The 23,997-nt window shown below is 45.0% G+C and overlaps 1 protein-coding gene across 2 annotated transcripts in view; it reads left to right on the top strand.

The window, feature by feature from the left end:
- The window catches only part of trpv1 (transient receptor potential cation channel, subfamily V, member 1), a 54,311-nt gene that overhangs the window by 3,351 nt on the left and 26,963 nt on the right, over positions 1–23,997 (top strand). For both annotated transcript variants that reach the window (XM_059973688.1, XM_059973687.1), the window contains exons 2-5: positions 5,273–5,615; positions 8,604–8,773; positions 19,570–19,722; positions 21,601–21,741. In XM_059973688.1, coding sequence (XP_059829671.1) covers positions 5,332–5,615; positions 8,604–8,773; positions 19,570–19,722; positions 21,601–21,741 — 748 coding nt within the window. In that variant the 5' untranslated portion in view covers positions 5,273–5,331. The remainder of the gene's footprint in view (positions 1–5,272; positions 5,616–8,603; positions 8,774–19,569; positions 19,723–21,600; positions 21,742–23,997) is intronic.

The raw sequence follows: 23,997 nt of genomic DNA, 5'->3' as shown, positions 1-23,997 counted from the left end.
TAAAGAGAGCTTTTGGTACATCAGCCTTTATAAATCGAAGTATTAAGTATAAGAGTTGGAATGTTATGGTGAGATTGTATAAGGCATTGGTGAGGCCGAATTTGGAGTATTGTGTGCAGTTTTGGTCACTGAACTACAGGAGGGATATTAATACAGTTGAAAGAGTGCAGAGAAGGTTTACAAGGATGTTGCCAGGACTTGAGAAACTGAGTTACAGAGAAAGGTTGAGTAGGTTAGGACTTTATTCCCTGGAGCATAGAAGAATGAGGGGAGACATGACAGAGGTATATAAAATTATGATGGGTATAGATATAGTGAATGTAAGCAGGCTTTTTCCACTGAGGCTAGGGGAGAAAAACCAGAGGACATGGGTTAAGGGTGAGGGGAGAAAAGTTTAAGGGGAACATTAGGAGGGGCTTCTTCACACAGAGTGGTGGAAGTGTGGAATGAGCTGCCAGAAGAAGTGGTAAATGCAGGCTCACTTTTAACATTTAAGAAAAAACTTGGACAGGTACATGGATGAGAGGGGTATGGAGGGATATGGGCTGGGTGCAGTTCAGTGGGACTAGGCAGAAAAGTGGTTCGGCACAGCCAAGAAGGGCCAAATGTGCTGTAATGTTCTGTGCTGTAATATTCTATGGTGCTATGGCCTTTGAGCTGTGTCTAGGCACACAGTCATGGGTGTAGAGAGAGTATGGCTGTAGGCTAAATACACATCCTTGAGGTGTGCCAGGGAGGTGGAGATGTTATTTCCGATCTGCACAGTCTCTGGTCTTCCGGTGAGGAAGTAGATCCAGTTGCAGAGGGAGGTACAGAGGCCCAGTTTTTGGAGTTTTTCCAATCAGAACTGTAGGAATGATTGAATTAAACACTGTTTAACAAGATCAGACCAGATTTTACAGATTATATTTCTTTTTTAAAAGGTGCTTTCTGATTTGGAGATATCTAAAGAAATGGGCATTAGGCAGATTGAATTTAGCAGACAGCTGTTGAAAGGATGCGAAGCGATTATCGATAAAAAGATCTTCAAAATGTCTAATGCCCTTCCTATACCAATCATAGAATGTTGAGTTATACATAGATAAAAAAAGATGATTATGTAAGATAGGACTAGAAAGGGAAAAACCATAAAATTTCCTAAACTGGGCCCATATTCGCAAAGTATGTCTAACAAGAGGATTAACAACTAGTCTAGACAAACTACTAGGGAGTACAGAACCAAGAAGTGCAGAAATAGATAAATCTTTAGTGGAATTCATCTCCATTGCTACCCAATTAGGGCACTCAGATTGGCTATGAAAAAAAAGACCAAAAGATAGTGCAACGAATGTTAGCTGCCCAGTAGTATAAACGAAAATTAGGTAAGGCCATGCCACCCTCTTTTTTAGATTTTTGAAGATAAACTTTATTAATTCTAGAACGCTTATTCTTCCACAGATAGGACAAAATAATAAGAGTCTAAGGAATCAAAAAAGGTTTTTAGAAATAAAAATTGGGATAGATTGAAATAAATATAAAAATTTAGAGAGAATGTACATTTTAAAAACATTAATACGACCTACCAAGTACATAGATAGAGGTGACCATTGTGACAGACTCTGTTTTGTAGTGTATAAAAGATCGGCAAAATTTTCACGAAAAAGATCTTTAAACTTCCTTGTAACTGTAATACCAAGGTAAGTAATTTGATTATTAACTACTTTAAAGGGGAGATCACGAAATGCTAATACTTGTGCTTCTTTATTAATTGGGAAAAGTTCACTCTTATGTAAATTAAGTTTACAGCCAGAAAACTGGCTAAATTGATCAAGAAGTGAAAACATTGGAGGTAAGGTTGTGGACCGATTTGAAAGAAAAAGTAATAGATCATCAACACTCCCCCCCCCCCCCAAATCCCAGTCAATTCAGGACAGCTTCAGAATGCTATCGCCAGAGGTTCTACAGCCAAATCAAAAAGAAAGGGACTTAAAGGGCATCCTTGACAGGTTTGAGGTTAAATAACTGGGATTGCTGAGAATTAGTCAAAACAGAGGCGGTAGGACATAGATACAGCAATTTGATCCAAGAGATAAAACTTTGACCAAAGTCAAATTTTTCTAAAACCGCAAAGAGGTAGTTCCACTCTATACGATCAAATGCTTTCTCCGCATCAAGAGAGATAACGCATTCAGGAATCCCAGTTGAAGGTGAATATAAAATATTAAATAAACGCCGTATGTTTAAAAAAAGGAAGACAGTTTTTAATAAAACCAGTTTGATCATCAGAAATAGAGGGTATATCTATGAGCCAAGACGTTGGCCAAGATTTTAACATCAACATTAAGCAAAGAGATCGGCCTGTATGAGGAACACTCTGTTGGGTCTTTACCCTTTTTTAATAAAAGAATAATAGATGCCTCATTAAATGAGGGTGGCAATTTACCTTAGTTAAATGAGTCAGATAGTACTGAGAGTAACTGAGGAGAAAGGAGTGAAGAGAATGACTTATAAAATTCTACGGGGAACCCATCAGGTCCAGGAGATTTGCCTGAAGACAGTGCAGAAATTGCAAAAGATATTTCTTCTGATGATATAGGCTCATTAAGTTTTGCTTTAAAATCAGATGAAAGCAAAGGAATATTCAGATTATTTAAGAAAAGGTCAACAGAAATATTCTCATTCAGAGATTCAGAGGAATAAAACCGAGAGTAAAAATTTTTAAATACGTCATTGATTTCTAAGTGATCCGATGTAATATCCCCGTTCTCCTTCCGGATCTTTGTGATATGTTGTTTAGCTTTAGAACGCCTCAACTGATTAACTAGAAATTTACCAGATTGAGTATTTTCATAATTTTCCTCTTAATTTTTTTTTTCAGTCTCTTGCTTTCAGCTCTTTTTTTTGGTAGTAGGCATTATTATCTTCTGTTTTCAAGTGTATTTACAGTTTTGGGGGTTTGAATGTTCTGATTTATATTTTCTACATTTTGTCTTGGTTGGTCTGGCGTTTTTTTGTTGCGGGGCTTGGGGAGGATACTATACATGACTTCAATTTGGGTGCTTTCTCAATTATCTTATTTTGTATTACATTACTATTGTATGTTTATCTTGCACTGTACTAATTTTCTACTTTGTTTTGGGGGTTTTTTATTTGTAGTGTTGTAGAAAATGCATTTAAAAATCAATTAAAAAAATAAAAAAATAATTTTTTAAAAAAAGATGCTTTCTAAGATATTTTGGTGAGCAACTACATAATTGCGCAGTGAGGCTCATTGGAGTGAAAGGCTCTGTGACCATGTTGTATCTCCAAATGAAAGAGGAATCATGGCAGATTATTGTATCAAAACTGACAATGAGAGAGTTCGACATGGCTTATTTGTGAATAGTGGGTTATAAACAAGAACTCATGGGAAATAAACTGACTTTATAGAGCATTAGAGTAATACAGCATGAAGAGGCCCTTCAGCCCATCTCACCCATGATAGGTCCAGTCATTCTGGATTGGCAACATCTCCTCCACAATCTCCATCAGCAAAGATGCACCACAAGGCTGTGTGCTTAGCCCCCTGCTCTACTTGCTTTACACTTTGACTGTGAGGATAAGCACAGCTCCAAGTTTGCTGATGACGCCAGTATTGCAGGCCATATCAAAGGTAGTGACGAATCAGCATATAGGAGGGAGATTGAAAATCTGGCTGAGTGGTGTCATAACAACAACCTCTTACTCAATATCTGCAAGACCAGGGAAATGATTATTGACTTCAGGAGGAGAAACTGGAGGTCTATGAGCCAGTCCTCATCGGGGGATCAGAGGTGGAGAGGGTCAGCATCTTTAAATTTCTCAGTGTTATTATTTTCAAGGATCTGTCCTGGGTTCAGCACATAAGTACAATTAGGAAGAAAGCACGGCAGCACCTCTACTTTCTTAGAAATTTGTGAAGATTTGGCATAACACCCAAAACTTTGACAAACTTCTCTAGATGTGCAATGGAGAGTATATTGACTGGTTGTATCACAGTTGTTTGGAAACACCAGTGCCCTTGAATGGAAAATCCTACAAAAAGCAGTGGATACAGCCCAGTCCATCATGGATAAAGCCCTCCCTCCATTGAGAACATCAACACAGAGCACTGTTGCAGGACAGCAGCATCTATCATCAAGGACCCCCACCACCCACATTTGTGAAGCCATAAGAATGTTTGTCTGTTCATTTTATTTTGGGTAAAATTTTCCAAGCTTCACAGGGAAGGTGTCTCTTCCCTTTGAGATTCTCTCAGTCACACAAAGCTTTTCCTGTTTTGTCCTGCTCTGCATTGCCAGTCAGCTGACTCAAGGCAACTCGCAAACAATACTTTACTTACCTCAGAATCATGGGTCCAGCCTCAGCCATGACTCCTCTCGCCACAGACACCTCCTTTTGTAAGCTGCCATGGTAACCTAGCGGTTAACCCCACACTACTGCAGCTCGGAGGATCAGAGTTCCCATTTCAATTCCACTGCCGCCCGTAAGGAGTTTTTTTTACATTGTTCCCGTGACTGCGTGGGATTTCTCTGGGTGCTCCAGTTTGCTCCACATTCCAAAGATGTACCAGTGAGTAGGTTATCTGGTCATTGTAAATTGTTCTGTGATTAGACTAGGGTTAATCGCAGGGTTGCTGGCTGGTAGGCTCGTTGGTTAGAAGGATCTGTTCTTTGCTGTATCTCTAAATAAATAAGTGAAGCCTCCACAAACCCTCCCCTGGACCAAGCCTTTAATGAACCCATTCCACTGTCCATCAATACCACAGGCATTTTGGTTTGTCACCCTTTGGGATGTCCCATGTCCCTCAGTGTTCTAGAGTTTCATCGGCAACTTCAGTTGATTTCCAGCAAAATACACTTCGGAGATGGACAGGTGTTGTGTAGATCAGTGCTGGATACTAGATGCAATGACAAGTCATATAAAAACTTCTATACATGAACCAACTGGGTGTTTAATTAGACATTCAGCACGGTAACAGACTCTTCCAGCCCAACGAGCCTTCACAGCCCAGTTACATCCTTGTGACCAGTTAACCTACTGACCCATACAGCTTTGGAATGCAGGAAGAAACCACAGCACCTCAGGGAAATGCAGAAGGTCACGGGAGAGCATACAAACACCTTGTGAACAGTGGTGGGAATTGAACCTGGGTCACTGGCACTGTCATGGCTATACGATACTGTGCAGTGTTATTGAGTTTGATTTTCCAGTACGTGTTTTAATTGAGTTTACTGTTTTGCTTCTTGTTTTTCTTTTACAAATCATCTGATAGAAACGCCCCCTCTCTATTCCTGCTACCATTACATACATCAGTGAACCCGTGGCACTGGGATGAAGCGCCTAGCCAGTGAGAATGACACCACTGCTGAAATCACACTCAGCGCTGACACAGACGAGGTTTTCATTGACGATGAAGAGCTGGGCGATTCCTGCTCCTCCCTGGGGCAGTCCGCAGTGGCCAAGGGCATCACTAAACGTCAGAAGAGGGCAGCTCATCAGTATCACTTCCGTGAGAATGATGGCTCGAAAACCAAGGTGCCCATGGACTCCTTTTACCCAAAAGGTGTTCAAATGTCACAGAAAACAACTGTCCGATCACACCAGAAGATGGAAAAGTAAGTAGTAATATAATAATAAAGGACACTATCCCTCACTGTAAATACAAGCCTCATCGAGGTTTAGAGTCAGAATCCCACAAATTATATTACCACCAATCCCTTATTACAGATAGAACAATCCATAGTAATACAGGATAAACAAGCAAGGACAACTTTCTTAACAGATATAGCCATTCCCAAAGCACATAACATGCAGGAATCAGTAAGTGCAAAACACCAGAAATAGGCTGAATTAAAAGAGGAAATTGAAAGACTTTGGACAACGTATACTTTGGGTATACATTGTCCCAATAATAATATCTACAACTGGTATCATCCCACAGTCACTACGCAACAGCATTAAACAATTAAGGCTACACAATAATATCAATGCAAATCTCCAGAAAGCCACTAGAATAGTCCAAAAGTTCCCAGCAATTGAGAAATGAGTGTGCTTGGCCATGCCCAATCCCTCAGGACTTACTAGCTTGAGCTGAGAGAAAATAAAAATACTAATTTATTTATAGCAACACACACAAAATGCTGGTGGAATGCAGCAGGCCAGGGAGCATCTATAGGAGGTAGTACAGTCGACGTTTCGGGCCGAGACCCTTCATCAGGACTCAATTTATTTATAGAGCCCTTTTCACACAGACAATATAATTTCAAGTAATGATGCAACCTGTCAGAAGACTTCCCAAGGTACACCTATGGAAGTTTTCCAGTGTTTCAGTTAACAAACCAAATCTCTTCAAACTCCTAATGAAACATAACCGTGGCCTTGCCTTCTTTATAGCTGTATTGATATGCTGGGACCAGGTTAGATCCTCAGAGATCTTGACACCCAGGAACTTGAAACTGCTCACTCTCTCCACTTCTGATCCTTCTATCAGGATTGGTTCATGTTCCCTTGTCCTGTCCTTCCTTAATCAGCTCTTTCGACTTACTGACATTGAGTGCAAGGTTGTTGCTGTGACACCACTCAAATAGCTGGCATATCTCGCTCCTGTATGCCCTCTCATCTCCATCTGAGATTCTACCAACAATGATTGTATTGTCAGCAAATTTAGGTATTTGAGTTATACCTAGCCACACTGTCATAGGTATAGAGAGAGTAGAGCAGTGGGCTAAGCACACATCCCTTAGGTGCACCAGTGTTGTCCATGCAATGGAGATGTCATTCCAATCCACACAGACTGTGGTCTTCTGATTAGGAAGTCGAGGATCCAGTTGCAGAGGGAGGTACTGAGGCCCAGGATCTGTAGCTTATTGATCAAGACTGTGGGAATGATGCTGTTAAACGCTAAGCAATAGTTAACGAACGGCTTCCTGACATGGGCATTTGTATTGACCAGCTGATCTAAGGCTGTGTGAAGAACCATTGAGAATGCACCTGCCTTAGATCTATAGTGGCGATAGGCAAATTGCAGAGGGTCCAGTGGACCAGTGAAGTGACCAGTGCAAGAAGACCCGAGGGTTGAGCAGGATTAAAAAACAAAAGTGATTCAGTGACTTATTCTGGTCCCAGATCATTAAGAGTTTTAAAAACAGAAAGAGAACTTTAAAATCAATTCTAAGAAATACAGGAAGCCAATACAGAGCAGCTAGGAGGGAAGTGATACATTCCCTCATCCTGGTTTAAGTTAAAAATGGGCAGGGTTTTACCAACAACAGAGGAGAATGAGATCACCAGTTAGTTTAATGGCTTATAATTGTCACACAAACTGAGATACAGTAGTGAAAAGCCCAAATGTTGACTGTGTACTTACCTCCTTAGATGTTGCCCAACCTGCAGAGTTCCTCCAGCATTTCGCTTATGTTGCTCTGGAGTTACAGCAGAATCTCTTGTGTCTATGAAGGGTTTTATATAACTAATTTATGGTTATTGATCGAAGATGCTCAGTAGAGACAACATTCATAAGAAAGACAAATTAAACACAGGAAAAAATAGAATTAGAACAGAAAACAAAGTCTATTTTAGTACAAAGTATTCGAAGTAAAAATATCCAATTCCTTCTTTCCCTCTTCCACCCATCACCTCCCATCTTCTTTCTTCTTCCCCCTCCCCCACTCACCCACCGACCTTCCCGCTCACCTGGTCTCACCTATCACCTTCCAGCTTTTACTCCTCCCCCTACCCCACCACCTTCTTATTCTGGCTTCTTCCCCTTTCCTTTCCAGTCTTGATGCAGGTCCTTAGCCCAAAAGATAGGTTATTCCTCTGCAAAGATGCTGAGTTTATTCATTATTTTGAGTGCGTGTGCAGCCAACACCTTTTATTTATTTATTGACATGCATTACAGAATAAACTCTTTGAGCCGTGCTATCCAGCACGGTTTAACCCCGATTTAACCCTAGCCTAATCACAGGACAATTTACAATGACCAATCAATCTACAAACTGATATATCTTTGGACTGTGGGAGGAATCTGGAGCACCTAGAGGAAACCCACGCAGTCACAGGGATATGTGCAAACTCCTTACAGACAGCAGCAGGAATTGAACCCAGGTCACAGGTACCGTAGAACGTTGAGTTAACCATTACACTAATGTGCCGCCCCTGTTTGTGTATCAGAAGGAACTTCAGGTCCATATCCTCAGACCCCACAGAGAAGATGCTGAAGTTGACAGGGCGGTTAAGAAGGCATATGGTGTGTTGGCCTTCATTAGCTCGAGGATTGGGTTCAAGAGCCGCAAAGTAATGTTGCAGCTCCATAAAACTCTGGGTTAGACCACACTTGGAATATTGTGTTTAGTTCTGGTCGCCTCATTATAGGAAGGACGTGGAAGCTTTGGAGAGGGTGCTGCTAGGTACATCATTGCCAGGGGTGTTGGATGAGGGAATTCATCAGGGAACTCTGCCTTCAAGTTTGAGCTTTCAAAGTGAATCACTACATTTTTACTGATTTATCACGCAGGGATTTGAAAGCAAAGGTAATATTTAAAAGCACTGAGGGGTTGCTGGACCAGAAGCCAGTTTTATAAAACATTGCTTGTTGTTATCAGGAGCCAGTCCCTGGATTTGGACAAGGGCAAAGAGTGGAATTCAGTGCCCGGTCTGTACGACCGACATTGGCTGTTCGAAGTGGTGTCCAAAGGTGACGCGTCAGCATTTGATGGATTCCTACAGTACCTGATCCAAAACAACAAACGTCTTACTGACTGGGAATTCAGAGGTATGCTCCGCACTGAGTTCCCTTCTCATCTGAGTCCACACCAGGTGTCAATGTGCACATTTCTAGAGCAACTTGTATGTCCCCAGAGAGTTCCATGGTGATTTAAAGCCAATAAAATAACTATAAAGATCTGTTTCTGATGAAGTAGACAGAGCATTCCTTTCGTACTGCCCACTCACACAGTGACACTCCCTCATCACCCCATCCTCTATGACAGCCCATCGGCAACACCTCCTTACGGCAATTCCCTCATCACCCCTCACACACACACATACACACACGGGGGTGATTGGCTGTGCTACTGGATCTTTAATGAAGAATCGAAGTCACAATATCAGGATCACATCTGTCCTGTAATGCAGTCTCACGGGGTGGGGGGGGGGGGGGGGAGGAGGGGCAAAACAGAACAAGGGATATTGGGATCCATGTAGATGGAACAACGAATTCTGTGACCAGCTCTCCATTGGGCAGGCACTGGGGTCTGTTTTGGTGGATGGAGTTATAGTGTAGGGGAGGCCTGGTGTACAATTAGAGGCTATGTAAAGGTAGCTGTTGCTCAACACAGCTTATAGAGGGATCTAGGGGTCAGGTTCTCTGGAAGTGACTACGCAAGTGTATGGTATGTGTGGCTTCACTGGAAGGGGTGCTGAGTATGTCAGTATGGAGTTTTATCTGTTCAAAGTACATCTATTATTAAAATTTACAACCTTGAGATTCATCTCCTAACAGGCAGCCACAAAACAAAGAAACCCAAAATAACCCCCAAAACATTACCATCAAACATCCCAATGTGCAGAGAGCAAAAAAAAACCAATATTACAAACAATAACCGTAGGCAAACAGCATTCTGAACTGAAGTCCACAAAGAGTCCGAGACACCTAGTTCAGTGCAGGGCCAAGTAAATGTCAAAGAGCAGCGAGTTAAACCAGCCCATCCCTCACCTCAGGCCTCAATACCCTGACCTTTTCAATCTGACGTGGCATCTAAATCATCATCCACTGCAATAAGCTCTAGGGCCTGGACCCCGCTGGCTCAAACTCAGCCTGTACCTGATCTTTGTGAATCAGGCTGTACCCAACCTTTCCACTTCAACCTGTACCCGACCTTTCCGATTCAGCCTGGCACTTAAAACCGATCGAACCTCGCTCTCAGCAACAGGCCTGCTGCCTCGCCTCAGTCCTGCCACATTGAATTGCCTTCAGGTCCAAAGGGAAGTTATAGGCTATTGCTTGTGATGATCATTTACCGGAAAATGAGTGATTGTTAACAAAGTGTTTAGCTGTTTTCCTTGTTTCATCAGCCACCAGCCAGAAGTTGCTGAGATTCACTAGCACCATCTGAAACTTTAGTCAGACCATACTTAGCATATTGTACGGTCCGTCCATTATAGGAAAGCTGTGAAGACTACAGAAAACGTATAAGAGAGGCAGTACAGAGGCAGAGCAGTTAGTGTAACACTATTGTAGGTTTTCGTAAATAAAATGAACTGAGGAATTTTGTGTTTAATGAAACCTCAACACCTTTTATTGAACTGCAAAGCCTACATACAAAAGCATGCTAAAACTCTTTGCATAAAAAACTTCAACAGGTCAGACCAGCCTCTTAAAGTGAAACCACAACTCATGTCGGTTGTTGTGAATTACGTACACTTCTTCCAATTATGTTACCCTACACAGTACCCCCCCCCCCCCCCGCCAGAACTCACTGAAACTGGCATTGTGGGCCTTTCTGAAGTTCAGACAAGCCACCCAGCTTGGGTCCTGTGTTCTGTGGGTGGCTCGTCCAAGGTTGACACACTTACAGCCACGTCGTGACACCAGGGGCATGGCAGAATACACCAAATCTTGGTGGGCCAGTTTAAGACAATCTACTGTAATACATTCAGGTATATCCCTCTTATCAATGATAAAAGTCTTTTCACCCCTTTCCAAAACACAGATTTATAAGGGGGCCTAAGGGGATGTTAGAGTGCATCATGGTGGATGAAAACAAACAAGGCTGAATATAGGTCAACAGGAACCATAAGATGCTGTACACCATGTTGGGAGGTAGGAATAGGTGAAAAGGAACTGAATTTACTGAGGGTGGGGGAAGCTGTTCAGAGGCTGACTGGGCAGTCATGGCATCAGGAATAAAATATGTACATTTCTCCCAATTACATTACCCTACACTATTACAACACCGGTTCAGTCCTGCTGCTAGTCTGGGAGGAAGTTGTATATTCTCCCCTTGACTCTGTGGGTTTCCTCTGGGTGCTCGTGTTTCCTCCACTGTCCCAAGGTGTACAGGTGTGTAGGTTAATTGGTCACGGGGTGTAACAGGGCCAGAAGGGCTCGTTACAGTGCTGTAGCTCTAAAATAGAGCTAGGAAGCTGCCAGGATTACGGAATTATAAACTGCAAAAGATTGGACAAACGTGAATTGTTCTCCCTAAAATGTCGGAGCTGGGGAGATCTGACAGAGGTTTTTAACATTACAAGAGGATAAGTGTCAGAATGTTTTCCCAGGGCAAAATGTCAATCACCAGAGAATGTGCTTTTAAGGTTGGAGGGGTACAAGTTTAATGGTGGTTTGAGGGGCAAGATTTTTTTTTAATGGAATGGGTTACCAGGGTCAGTAGTGGAAACAGGCAATTTCAGGGAGTTTTAGAGGCTTTTAGGCAGACACATGAATGTGTTTCTAAATAAAATCTCCCTTCTAGAAAGTGCTATAGAGCTACTAAAACAAAACCTTCACACCATCCTAAAAAGGTTCTTCTCCCAAGCAGTTAATCTGATCAACAATTATAGTTAGCCTCTCTCCACCCCCCTCTATCTATTATCCCCGTCACTGAACTGCACTGTAAACACATTTTTTATACTGCTGTTTACATTGTAAATGCATGCTGTTAGATAGGTATTTATGCACATTTCATTCCATATCCATACTTCTAATGTTATAGAACACAGAACACTACAATGTTATGCTGAACCAAATAAATTAGTAATCAACTGGTTAACCAAACTATTCCCTTCTGTCTACACATTGTCCGTATCCTTCCATTTTCCTCACATTCTTGTGTCAGTCTAGTTTGCCAAATCCCCCAGGTGATTGCAAAAGTGCCAGAACATTTAGTCAGTTCAAAAGAACATCATTAAAAGGGAAATTACAGGCTACAGACTGCAGAGATCATGGTTCAGAAAAGTATGTATATGGAGCATCTACCAGTTTTATGAGCTGTCTACAAAACATTGCCATTGGTCGCCGTCACCAACTTGGTTGGTATCAGATATTTCAACTCTTCAAAAAAAGGTACTGTCTGCCTACTCTATCTCTGCCTCTCATAATCTTATAAACCTCTATCAGATCTCCCCTCAGCCTTCGCCACTCCAAAGAAAACAACCCAAGTTTGTCCAGCCTCGTGTTATAGCACATAGCCTCTATTCCAGGCAACATCCTGATAAACCTCAAACATCCTTCATATAATGGGTCATTTATATACCTCAAACAGCAGAGGTCCCAATACAGATCCCTGTGGAACTCTACTGATCATTGTCCTCCAGCTAGAATAGGTCCTTTTAACTACTACCCTGACATCTGAGGGCAAGCCAGTTCTGAACCCAAATGGCCAATTCACCGCAGACCCCATGCATCTTCATCTTGTGGATGAGCCTCCCATGAAGGGCATACAGAAGATTAACAGTTAATTATTTTTATATCATTCTTCATAATTGTTGAATGTTATGTTTTATTGCATATCACACAAGCACACCACATCAAATTCTTAATACATGTAAATGCATATGGCAAATAAATTTGATCTTAGTCCTTAAAATGAAGGGAATGAGGGGACATTTAGTATAAATTAGCATCAAGACCAGTATAACATTGTGGGACAAATGGCCTGTCTTATGTGTTATTACAGAGCTCAGTACGAGGTTGTGGGAAGTTCCTGTGTTACTCCCACTTGGTTAATGTCACAGTGCTGCCACTCTCAAGCTCATTTCATCCACATCATGAGGAACCAATTGGTCTCCGGATCCTCTTTCGGTTTCTGGAAAGTGAGACTGGGACGCAGACTGTCCCCTGAACACCAACAACACTCCACTGGATGCCCCCTCCCCGTGCTCCTGGAGACCACCTCCCCTCCGTCAGTTTCCTGCCGCAGCCAGGAGCCCGTCTGCTACATGTCTGGACTCTGCTCTCACTCTGTGGTGGTCAGAACCGTAATTAGCTTTCTGCCTCTTGGTTCTGCATGGTTATAGTTTCGTTCTGAATGAACCACTTCCAGCTGCAACAGTGTGTGATCAAGCAACTAGAAGGAAGGGTGAAGGTCCTTTTTGCCCATAAGGACATAGCTTGTCTAAGTTGAAGACTCCCCTCCCCACCTTTGAGAGCCCACTTCACCTGCAAGGATACGAACAGGAATGATGCACTGTTCCGAAAAAGGCCCATCTGTACTGTTCTGGGGTTTTAGCTCCTTACTAACCTCCAATTCTTCCCATCCCTGTCACCTTTCATCCAGCTGACTCCTGAACCTTTGGACACAGTCCCGCCAAAAGCGACATTGCTGCATGCCAATCGGGTGTACTCCTGGTTGTCATTATGGTCACATGTTCTGAGATACAGCAAGAAGATGCTATCCACACACATCATTCCATACATTAGATAGCAAAACAAAAACAGAATGCAGAATAAAGTGTTACAGAGGAAGTGCAGTGCATAATAAGAACATAACGAGACAGACTGTGAGGTCAAGAATCGACCTTATCGTACTAAAAAACCGTTCAATAATTGCATAACAGCGGCATAGAAGCTGTCCTTGAGCCTGATGGTACAAACGGGTAAGAGTAGACAGAGGCAGAGGAGAGGCTAGTTTCCAATGGACTTAGTCCTCTTGTTTTGTCCCTCCCACAGCGAAATCACATCCACAACATCCACCCTGTCAAAACCGTACACAGTCCTGTGAACCCCCCCCCACCTCACCTCAGCCTCCAGTACAGGGAAGGAGACCCAGCCTTTGTCATAATCTTGCAAAGACAACTCAGCGCATCACAGAAACCAGCCTCCCCTCCATGGACTCTGTCTGTACTGCTCACTGCCTCAGACCCAACGCAATCTGTCTCATTATGACCTTGCACGCTATTGTCTGCCTGCACTGCACTGTCTCTGTAACTGTCACACTCTATTCCGCATTCTGTTATTGTTTTACCTTGTTAAACCTCAATGCACCATGCAACGATCACATCCTTATGGACAGTATCCAGGACAAGGACACTGAACGTCAGTATATGTAACAACAATAAGCCATTTTACCTATTATGAGACAGCTTCTGCAGCACCACCAGGGTGGAGAGGAAGAGGAAGCACCCACATTCCCACCCTGACCACCTGCCATTTACATCAGGTGACTCTTGAGCAGGGGAGAAACCAGGTCCCTGAGCTTCCTGCCTTTGACCCCTTACTCTTCCCTTGCCCTCCCTCCTGAAGACATCACTGTTCAGGCCTCCACCCAGAGGCCAACATACAGAGATGTTTGAGAATGGAGAAGTGGGCACAAGTACAACAACTGGTGGTTCAGACCACATCTCCACAGCACGATGGGACAAATCCTCCTCCTACCACCCTCCCCCCCCACCCCCACCACCTCACGGTCATAACTGAATTTCTAAATACTGTATCCGTGGATATGCCAGGCTGCCCAAGTTTGGATGGTTCCATGCAAACAGAAGGCAAGAGGGTCGGTCAGACGGCATGCCCAGAGGTCTCATCATCAACTGGTCTGGAGGTCAATACTAAAGATCAAGCTGGTGGACAATTGGAAATCTAGAAACCCGATGACCAAAGCCTGAGGAACTGTCCTGGAGTTGGAGGACAGTTCATGTGTGTGCATGGGTGGGAGGGAGGAAAGGGACTTGTTTTGCTGTTGTTGTTTTGTTGCTTGTTGTGTCCCACCAAGCATTGTGGGTATGCTAAACTGATGCCAGAATGTGTGGTAACATATGCAAGTTGCCCCAGCACATCCTTAGGTTGTGCTGGTTGTTAAAACAAACGCTGCATTTCACTGTATATTCCCAAATATGTGCGATTAATAAATCTGAATCTGAACAGCAGTGTTGGATATCTGAAGTGAAAACTGAAAAAGTCAACAGGTCAGTCAGCATCTGTGGAGAGCAAAATAGAGTGACCATTTCAAGTAGATGAATTCTCATCAGAACATGGAGAAGTTAGAGATAGAGAGGAAATTGAAGTTGCAGATGGAAGCAGGAAGGTCTGTGACTGGAAAAGGGGTGGAATGATTGAATGAGAGGAGGGTGGAGAAGATATTAAGGGACAATAGTGATATTAGAAGTTACCATAAGGAGGACAAACTTTAAATTATGGAATATGGGATACAGGCCCAAAGCCATCAAATGTTCCTGTTTCCCGTGATCTTTCAGTGGCATGAGGGTTAGTGACCAGGAGCTCAGGGAGTGATGGTGCCTAGAAAGAGAACCAGAGACAATGGTAGAGAAGGTTGTGCTGTTCAGATCAGGGATGAACTGGAGGGGATGGTAGAGAAGGTTGTGCTGTTCAGATCAGGGATGAACTGGAGAGGATGGTAGAGAAGGTTGGGCTGTTCAGATCAGGGATGAACTGGAGGGGATGGTAGAGAAGGTTGGGCTATTGTGGTCAGGGATGAACTGGAGGGGATGGTAGAGAAGGTTGGGCTGTTCAGATCAGGGATGAACTGGAGGGGATGGTAGAGAAGGTTGGGCTATTGTGGTCAGGGATGAACTGGAGGGGATGGTAGAGAAGGTTGGGCTGTTCAGATCAGGGATGAACTGGAGGGGATGGTAGAGAAGGTTGGGCTATTGTGGTCAGGGATGAACTGGAGGGGATGGTAGAGAAGGTTGGGCTGTTCAGATCAGGAATGAACTGGAGGGGATGGTAGAGAAGGTTGGGCTATTGTGGTCAGGGATGAACTGGAGAGGATGGTAGAGAAGGTTGGGCTGTTCAGATCAGGGATGAACTGGAGAGGATGGTAGAGAAGGTTGTGCTGTTCAGATCAGGGATGAACTGGAGAGGATGGTAGAGAAGGTTAGGCTGTTCAGATCAGGGATGAACTGGAGAGGATGGTAGAGAAGGTTAGGCTATTATGGTCAGGGATGAACTGGAGAGGATGGTAGAGAAGGTTGGGCTGTTCAGATCAGGGATGAACTGGAGGGGATGGTAGAGAAGGTTGGGCTATTGTGGTCAGGGATGAACTGGAGAGGATGGTAGAGAAGGTTGGGCTGTTCAGATCAGGGATGAACTGGAGAGGATGGTAGAGAAGGTTGTGCTGTTCAGATCAGGGATGAACTGGAGAGGATGGTAGAGAAGGTTAGGCTATTATGGTCAGGGATGAACTGGAGAGGATGGTAGAGAAGGTTGGGCTATTGTGGTCAGGGATGAACTGGAGGGGATGGTAGAGAAGGTTGTGCTGTTCAGATCAGGGATGAACTGGAGGGGATGGTAGAGAAGGTTAGGCTATTATGGTCAGGGATGAACTGGAGAGGATGGTAGAGAAGGTTGGGCTATTGTGGTCAGGGATGAACTGGAGGGGATGGTAGAGAAGGTTGGGCTATTGTGGTCAGGGATGAACTGGAGGGGATGGTAGAGAAGGTTGTGCTGTTCAGATCAGGGATGAACTGGAGGGGATGGTAGAGAAGGTTGGGCTATTGTGGTCAGGGATGAACTGGAGGGGATGGTAGAGAAGGTTGGGCTGTTCAGATCAGGGATGAACTGGAGAGGATGGTAGAGAAGGATGGTCAGGGATGAACTGGAGAGGATGGTAGAGAAGGTTGGGCTGTTCAGATCAGGGATGAACTGGAGAGGATGGTAGAGAAGGATGGTCAGGGATGAACTGGAGAGGATGGTAGAGAAGGTTGGGCTGTTCAGATCAGGGATGAACTGGAGGGGATGGTAGAGAAGGTTGGGCTATTGTGGTCAGGGATGAACTGGAGAGGATGGTAGAGAAGGTTGGGCTATTGTGGTCAGGGATGAACTGGAGGGGATGGTAGAGAAGGTTGGGCTGTTCAGATCAGGGATGAACTGGAGAGGATGGTAGAGAAGGATGGTCAGGGATGAACTGGAGGGGATGGTACAGAAGGTTGGGCTGTTCAGATCAGGGATGAACTGGAGAGGATGGTAGAGAAGGTTAGGCTATTATGGTCAGGGATGAACTGGAGAGGATGGTAGAGAAGGTTGGGCTATTGTGGTCAGGGATGAACTGGAGAGGATGGTAGAGAAGGTTGGGCTGTTCAGATCAGGGATGAACTGGAGAGGATGGTAGAGAAGGTTGGGCTATTGTGGTCAGGGATGAACTGGAGGGGATGGTACAGAAGGTTGGGCTGTTCAGATCAGGGATGAACTGGAGAGGATGGTAGAGAAGGTTGGGCTGTTCAGATCAGGGATGAACTGGAGGGGATGGTAGAGAAGGTTGGGCTATTGTGGTCAGGGATGAACTGGAGGGGATGGTAGAGAAGGTTGGGCTGTTCAGATCAGGGATGAACTGGAGGGGATGGTAGAGAAGGTTGGGCTATTGTGGTCAGGGATGAACTGGAGGGGATGGTAGAGAAGGTTGGGCTGTTCAGATCAGGGATGAACTGGAGGGGATGGTAGAGAAGGTTGGGCTATTGTGGTCAGGGATGAACTGGAGGGGATGGTAGAGAAGGTTGGGCTGTTCAGATCAGGAATGAACTGGAGGGGATGGTAGAGAAGGTTGGGCTATTGTGGTCAGGGATGAACTGGAGAGGATGGTAGAGAAGGTTGGGCTGTTCAGATCAGGGATGAACTGGAGAGGATGGTAGAGAAGGTTGTGCTGTTCAGATCAGGGATGAACTGGAGAGGATGGTAGAGAAGGTTAGGCTGTTCAGATCAGGGATGAACTGGAGAGGATGGTAGAGAAGGTTAGGCTATTATGGTCAGGGATGAACTGGAGAGGATGGTAGAGAAGGTTGGGCTGTTCAGATCAGGGATGAACTGGAGGGGATGGTAGAGAAGGTTGGGCTATTGTGGTCAGGGATGAACTGGAGAGGATGGTAGAGAAGGTTGGGCTGTTCAGATCAGGGATGAACTGGAGAGGATGGTAGAGAAGGTTGTGCTGTTCAGATCAGGGATGAACTGGAGGGGATGGTAGAGAAGGTTAGGCTATTATGGTCAGGGATGAACTGGAGAGGATGGTAGAGAAGGTTGGGCTATTGTGGTCAGGGATGAACTGGAGGGGATGGTAGAGAAGGTTGTGCTGTTCAGATCAGGGATGAACTGGAGGGGATGGTAGAGAAGGTTAGGCTATTATGGTCAGGGATGAACTGGAGAGGATGGTAGAGAAGGTTGGGCTATTGTGGTCAGGGATGAACTGGAGGGGATGGTAGAGAAGGTTGGGCTATTGTGGTCAGGGATGAACTGGAGGGGATGGTAGAGAAGGTTGGGCTATTGTGGTCAGGGATGAACTGGAGGGGATGGTAGAGAAGGTTGTGCTGTTCAGATCAGGGATGAACTGGAGGGGATGGTAGAGAAGGTTGGGCTATTGTGGTCAGGGATGAACTGGAGAGGATGGTAGAGAAGGTTGGGCTGTTCAGATCAGGGATGAACTGGAGGGGATGGTAGAGAAGGTTGGGCTATTGTGGTCAGGGATGAACTGGAGAGGATGGTAGAGAAGGTTGGGCTATTGTGGTCAGGGATGAACTGGAGGGGATGGTAGAGAAGGTTGGGCTGTTCAGATCAGGGATGAACTGGAGAGGATGGTAGAGAAGGTTAGGCTATTATGGTCAGGGATGAACTGGAGAGGATGGTAGAGAAGGTTGGGCTATTGTGGTCAGGGATGAACTGGAGAGGATGGTAGAGAAGGTTGGGCTATTGTGGTCAGGGATGAACTGGAGGGGATGGTAGAGAAGGTTGGGCTGTTCAGATCAGGGATGAACTGGAGAGGATGGTAGAGAAGGATGGTCAGGGATGAACTGGAGGGGATGGTAGAGAAGGTTGGGCTGTTCAGATCAGGGATGAACTGGAGAGGATGGTAGAGAAGGTTAGGCTATTATGGTCAGGGATGAACTGGAGAGGATGGTAGAGAAGGTTGGGCTATTGTGGTCAGGGATGAACTGGAGAGGATGGTAGAGAAGGTTAGGCTATTATGGTCAGGGATGAACTGGAGAGGATGGTAGCGAAGGTTAGGCTATTATGGTCAGGGATGAACTGGAGAGGATGGTAGAGAAGGTTGGGCTGTTCAGATCAGGGATGAACTGGAGAGGATGGTAGAGAAGGTTGGGCTATTGTGGTCAGGGATGAACTGGAGGGGATGGTACAGAAGGTTGGGCTGTTCAGATCAGGGATGAACTGGAGAGGATGGTAGAGAAGGTTAGGCTATTATGGTCAGGGATGAACTGGAGAGGATGGTAGAGAAGGTTGGGCTATTGTGGTCAGGGATGAACTGGAGAGGATGGTAGAGAAGGTTGGGCTGTTCAGATCAGGGATGAACTGGAGAGGATGGTAGAGAAGGTTGGGCTATTGTGGTCAGGGATGAACTGGAGAGGATGGTAGAGAAGGTTGGGCTGTTCAGATCAGGGATGAACTGGAGAGGATGGTAGAGAAGGATGGTCAGGGATGAACTGGAGAGGATGGTAGAGAAGGTTGGGCTGTTCAGATCAGGGATGAACTGGAGAGGATGGTAGAGAAGGATGGTCAGGGATGAACTGGAGAGGATGGTAGAAAGGTTGTGCTGTCAGTTCAGAAATGACTTGTGAAGACGTTCTCCTAACTGTTGCCTGATACTGGGATATGTCACCGTGTGCCTTCAGACCCAGAGACGGGGAAGACTGCATTGCTGAAGGCGCTGCTGAATTTAAGTAACAACCGGAATGACACCGTCCCCATTCTACTGGAAATCGCAGAGAAGACGGACAACCTGGAGGAATTCATCAATGCTGCCTACATGGACAGTTACTATAAGGGTATGGAGAGACAACGGGGACGCAGGAGATATAGGGGAGGTGGGATGGGGGAGAGCTGAGTGGAATGGGATGGTGTAGGGTGGGAGGGAAGTGGGGTGCAATGGGATTTTGGGAAGTGAATTGGGATGCTGCTGTGGGATGTGATGGAGTGGAAGTGGGGTTGATGGGCTGAGGTTGGTGGAGATGGTAGGGAAATATAGTGTGGGGTAATGGGGAGATTGGGGATAATGCGGGAGGGACAGGGTGGGTAATGGAGAGGGTTAGGGTGGAGAGGAGATATGGTGTGGAGTAATGGGGGAGGGTTGTGGTGGAGGGGAAGTTTGAGGTGGTGAGAATGGATAGGGTGGGGTAACGGGGAGGGATGTGGTGGTGAGGATGGTTAGGGTGGGGTAATGTTGGAGGGTTGGGGGTAATGAGAGAGAGTTGGATTAGTGAGGAGGCATAGTTTGGGATAATGTCATGGTTAGAGCATTGCCTGATAGGTAGGAGATATCGTATGTGAAATAAGAGGATCTTTTTCTGATCAGCTGCCAGTGACTAAGTGGTGTTTCACAGGGGTCGGTGTTGGGACTGCTTCTTTTTATGCTGTATATCAATGATTCAGATGATGACTTTGTTACCAACTTTGCAGATGATATGAAAATTGTTGGAGGGGCAAATAATGTTGAGGAAACAGGGTTGCAGAAGGACTTAGACAGATTAGGAGATTGGGCAAGAGACTGGCAAATGAAAAACAATGTTGGAAAATGCATGGTTATACTTTGGTAGCAGAAATAAATGTGCAGACTATTTTCTAAATGAGGAGAAAATCCAAACATCAAAAATGCAAATGGATTTGGGAGTCCTTGTGCAGAACACCCTGTAGGTTAATTTGCAGGTTGAGTCGGTGGCGAGGAAGGCAAATGCAATGTTGGCATTCATTTCAAGAAGTCTGGAATATAAGAGCAGGGATGTGATGTTGAGGCTTTATAAGACACTGATGAGGCCACACCTTGAGTATTGTGAGCGGTTTTGGGCTCCTCATCTAAGAAAAGATGTGCTGGCATTGGAGAGAGGTTAGAGTAGGTTCACAAGGATGATTCCAGGAATGAAATGGTTATCATTCAAGGAAAGTTTGATGGCTCTGGGCCTGTACTCGCTGGAATTTAGAAGGATGAGGAGGGATGTCATTGAAACCTTTCAAACGTTGAGATGCCTAGACAGAATAGATGTGGAATGGATGTTTCCCATGGTGGGAGAGTCTAGGTCAAGAGGGCACAGCCTCAGAATAGAAGGGTGTCTATTTAAAAAACAGATGCGGAGAAATTTCTTTAGCCAAAGGGTGGTGAACTTGTGGAACTTGCTGCCAGGTTGTTGGGTGTATTTAAGGCTGAAATTGATAGGTTCTTGATTGGACATGGCATCAAAGGCTACGGGGAGGAGAATGAGAGTGGAGCTGTGGAGAGGAGAAGAATCAGCCATGATTGAATGGCAGATGAGACTCAATGGGCCAAATGGCCTAATTCTGCTCCTGTGTCTTATGGTTTAATGGGAAGGGTTCAGGTAGTGAGGAGTGATAGGTGAGGTAATGGGGAAGAATTCGGGTGGTGAGAACAGATAGGGTGGAGGAGGAGAGGTGGAATGGGGTGTGGATGGTGGGGTGGGCTGGGCTGTGGTAGTTTTGCTAAGCTGCGGTGGGGGTGAGTGGGTCAGAATAGGAAGGTGACTACTCTGTGTTCAAGGATGTTTCTCTGGGTCATGAGAGTGGGGATATCATTTTACAGACTAGGCAGAGGAGGGGAGTTGTGTGCCCTCACCGCAACCCCTATCACTCCTGGCTGTCCATCTTGCTGTCACCCAGCTTGGCCGTGGACTGACCCTGTCTCAACTCTGCACTAGGTCAGACAGCCTTACACATTGCCATCGAGCGGCGCTGCCTACATTTTGTGGCACTCCTGATCCGGAATGGAGCCAAAGTTGACACCAAGGCCAACGGCTTGTTCTTCAAGGCCAAGGAGGGCCAGACAGGATTCTACTTTGGTATGAAGAGCCACAGTGCAGTGAGTGGGGAACTGTGAGAGGGGGAGAAGGAAAAGTGGAGACAGAGAGGGAGCAGGGAAATATGGATGGGGAAGAGATGGGATTGGGAGGGGTGAGTGGAACACACACACACACACACAAAAGGACATTCTCCCTCCTCCTATCATCTCCCTCCCTCCTCCCTCCTTCTATCATCTCCATCAGGTAGATGATAGAAAACTCTTGCTGTTTATTTGCTACCTGCAATGCACTTTCTCTATAATTTCTATAATTTGTTTTATTTGTCACATGTACAGTGAATCTGTCATTTTGGGTCAACAACCAACACCGCTGAGGATGTGCTGGGGGCAGCCCACAAATATCACCACACTTCCTGTGCCAACATTGCATGCCCACAACTGACTAACCCTAAACCGTACACCTTTGGAATGTGGGAGGAAACCAGAGCATCCAGAGGAAACTTATATGGTCGTGGGGAGAACATGCAAACTCCTTAAAGACAGCAGCAGGAATTTAATCCCAATTGCCAGCACTGTAAAGCATTGTGCTAGCCACTACACGAATTTTTGAGCATAGGCTGAACAGACTCTTATGCTTCGATGAAGAGTATACGAGCAGAGGAGTGTTTTGAGATTAGTCATTCCTCTATGGGGTGAGGAGGGGTAGGATTCCAGAACAAAGAGTATGAAAACTGAGACACAAGCAACAGCAGCTAAAAAAAAAATCACCTGGAGGAGCTTAGTGGGTCAGGCAGCGTCTGTGGAGGGAAATGGACAGTCAACGTTTAAGGTGGAGACCATTCATCAACCAGTTTGAGTGAGAATCAGCCCTAAATAGATGGTCAAACAGAACAGAGAATGGTACAGCACAGCATAGACCCTGTGACCCACAATGTTAGGCCCACATTTTAACCTACATCACTATCAATCTAATCCTCACCTCCTACACAACTCATAACCCTCCATGTGTGCCTAAGAGTCTTTTAAATAAGAACATAAGACATAGGAGCAGAATTAAGCCACTTGGTCCATTGAGTCTGTTCTACCATTCCATCATGACTGATTTATTCTACCTCTCAACCTCATTCTTCTGCCTTTTCCCCGTAACCTTTGGCACCCTGACTAATCAAGAACCTATCAACCTCTATTTTAAATATACAGTGTCTTGGCTTCCACAGGCACTGTGGCAATGAAATGTCCCTGTTGTATCAATCTCTACCACTACCTCTGTCAGTGTATCCAGACACCTTGCACTCTATCTATAATTTCAATCACGGTATCTCCCCTAAATTTCCCTCCGCTTACTTTAACCAGATGCCCTCCAGAATTGCCTATTGCCACTCTGGGGAAAAACAGCCATTTCCTCTACCTGTACTTCTTATCATCTTATCATCTTGTACACCTCCATCAAGTCACCTCTCACCTCTCACTAGCTCAGTTAATCCTGTGCTGGTAAATGGTCTTTAATCCAAAAATCATTATACAAATAGAAGGGTCTGTGAGTCAAGGATCACAGAACCAGGGCAGTAATTGTGAGCATACCATTATTACAGTGTCATACTCCTGGCTTCAATACCATACACTGTCCATACATTCTCCCCATGACAGCATGGGGACCTCTGGGTACTCTGCTTTCACCTTCCAAAGACATATGGGCTAGGGTTATTGAGTTCTTGGTGCCTGAAGTATGGTAACACTTGCAGGCTGCCCCCAGCCCACCCTCAGACTGCTGGTCATTGACACCAACAGATTTTGATGTACATGTCTTCATCTTTTTTTGCCTTTATGAGGGTCTGTGGCCTCTGAGAAGCATCTTTTTGTTGCAGTTTAACAGCTGCCAAAGTATATAGCGTGAGCTTAGCACACATCATTAGCCAGAGTATATAGCGTCAGCTTTGCACACAACATCATTACTCAAGAGTCTTGTGATCTGTGGTGAGCCTTCTGCCTGAATGCAGTCTTTTTTCACTAAGTTATTTGGGTTACACACTCTGTGGGAACATACACAGTTTCCCACCGAGGTTGTCCACGCTGTGCTGCCTCGGGCTGGTGTATCATTCTCTGCTGGGGCTATGTTTGGGGTAGATCTTGTATTCAGAGGGGCCACTGAGGGGAAATTGGAAGTTTCTCCCGAGTGGAGGTTGGGCACTGAGCTTCCAACTGGGTGAGACTGTAGCTGCTAACCCGTGATCTGAAGTGATGATGTTCTTCAAAACTTCAAAGGTTGAGTTTATTGTCATGTGCACACGTCCATGTG

The sequence above is a fragment of the Hypanus sabinus genome, chromosome 6, assembly GCF_030144855.1.
Source record: "Hypanus sabinus isolate sHypSab1 chromosome 6, sHypSab1.hap1, whole genome shotgun sequence".
Classification (NCBI taxonomy): domain Eukaryota; kingdom Metazoa; phylum Chordata; class Chondrichthyes; order Myliobatiformes; family Dasyatidae; genus Hypanus; species Hypanus sabinus.
Note: the sequence above shows the minus strand (reverse complement) of the source record. Positions and strands in the feature narration are given on the sequence as shown.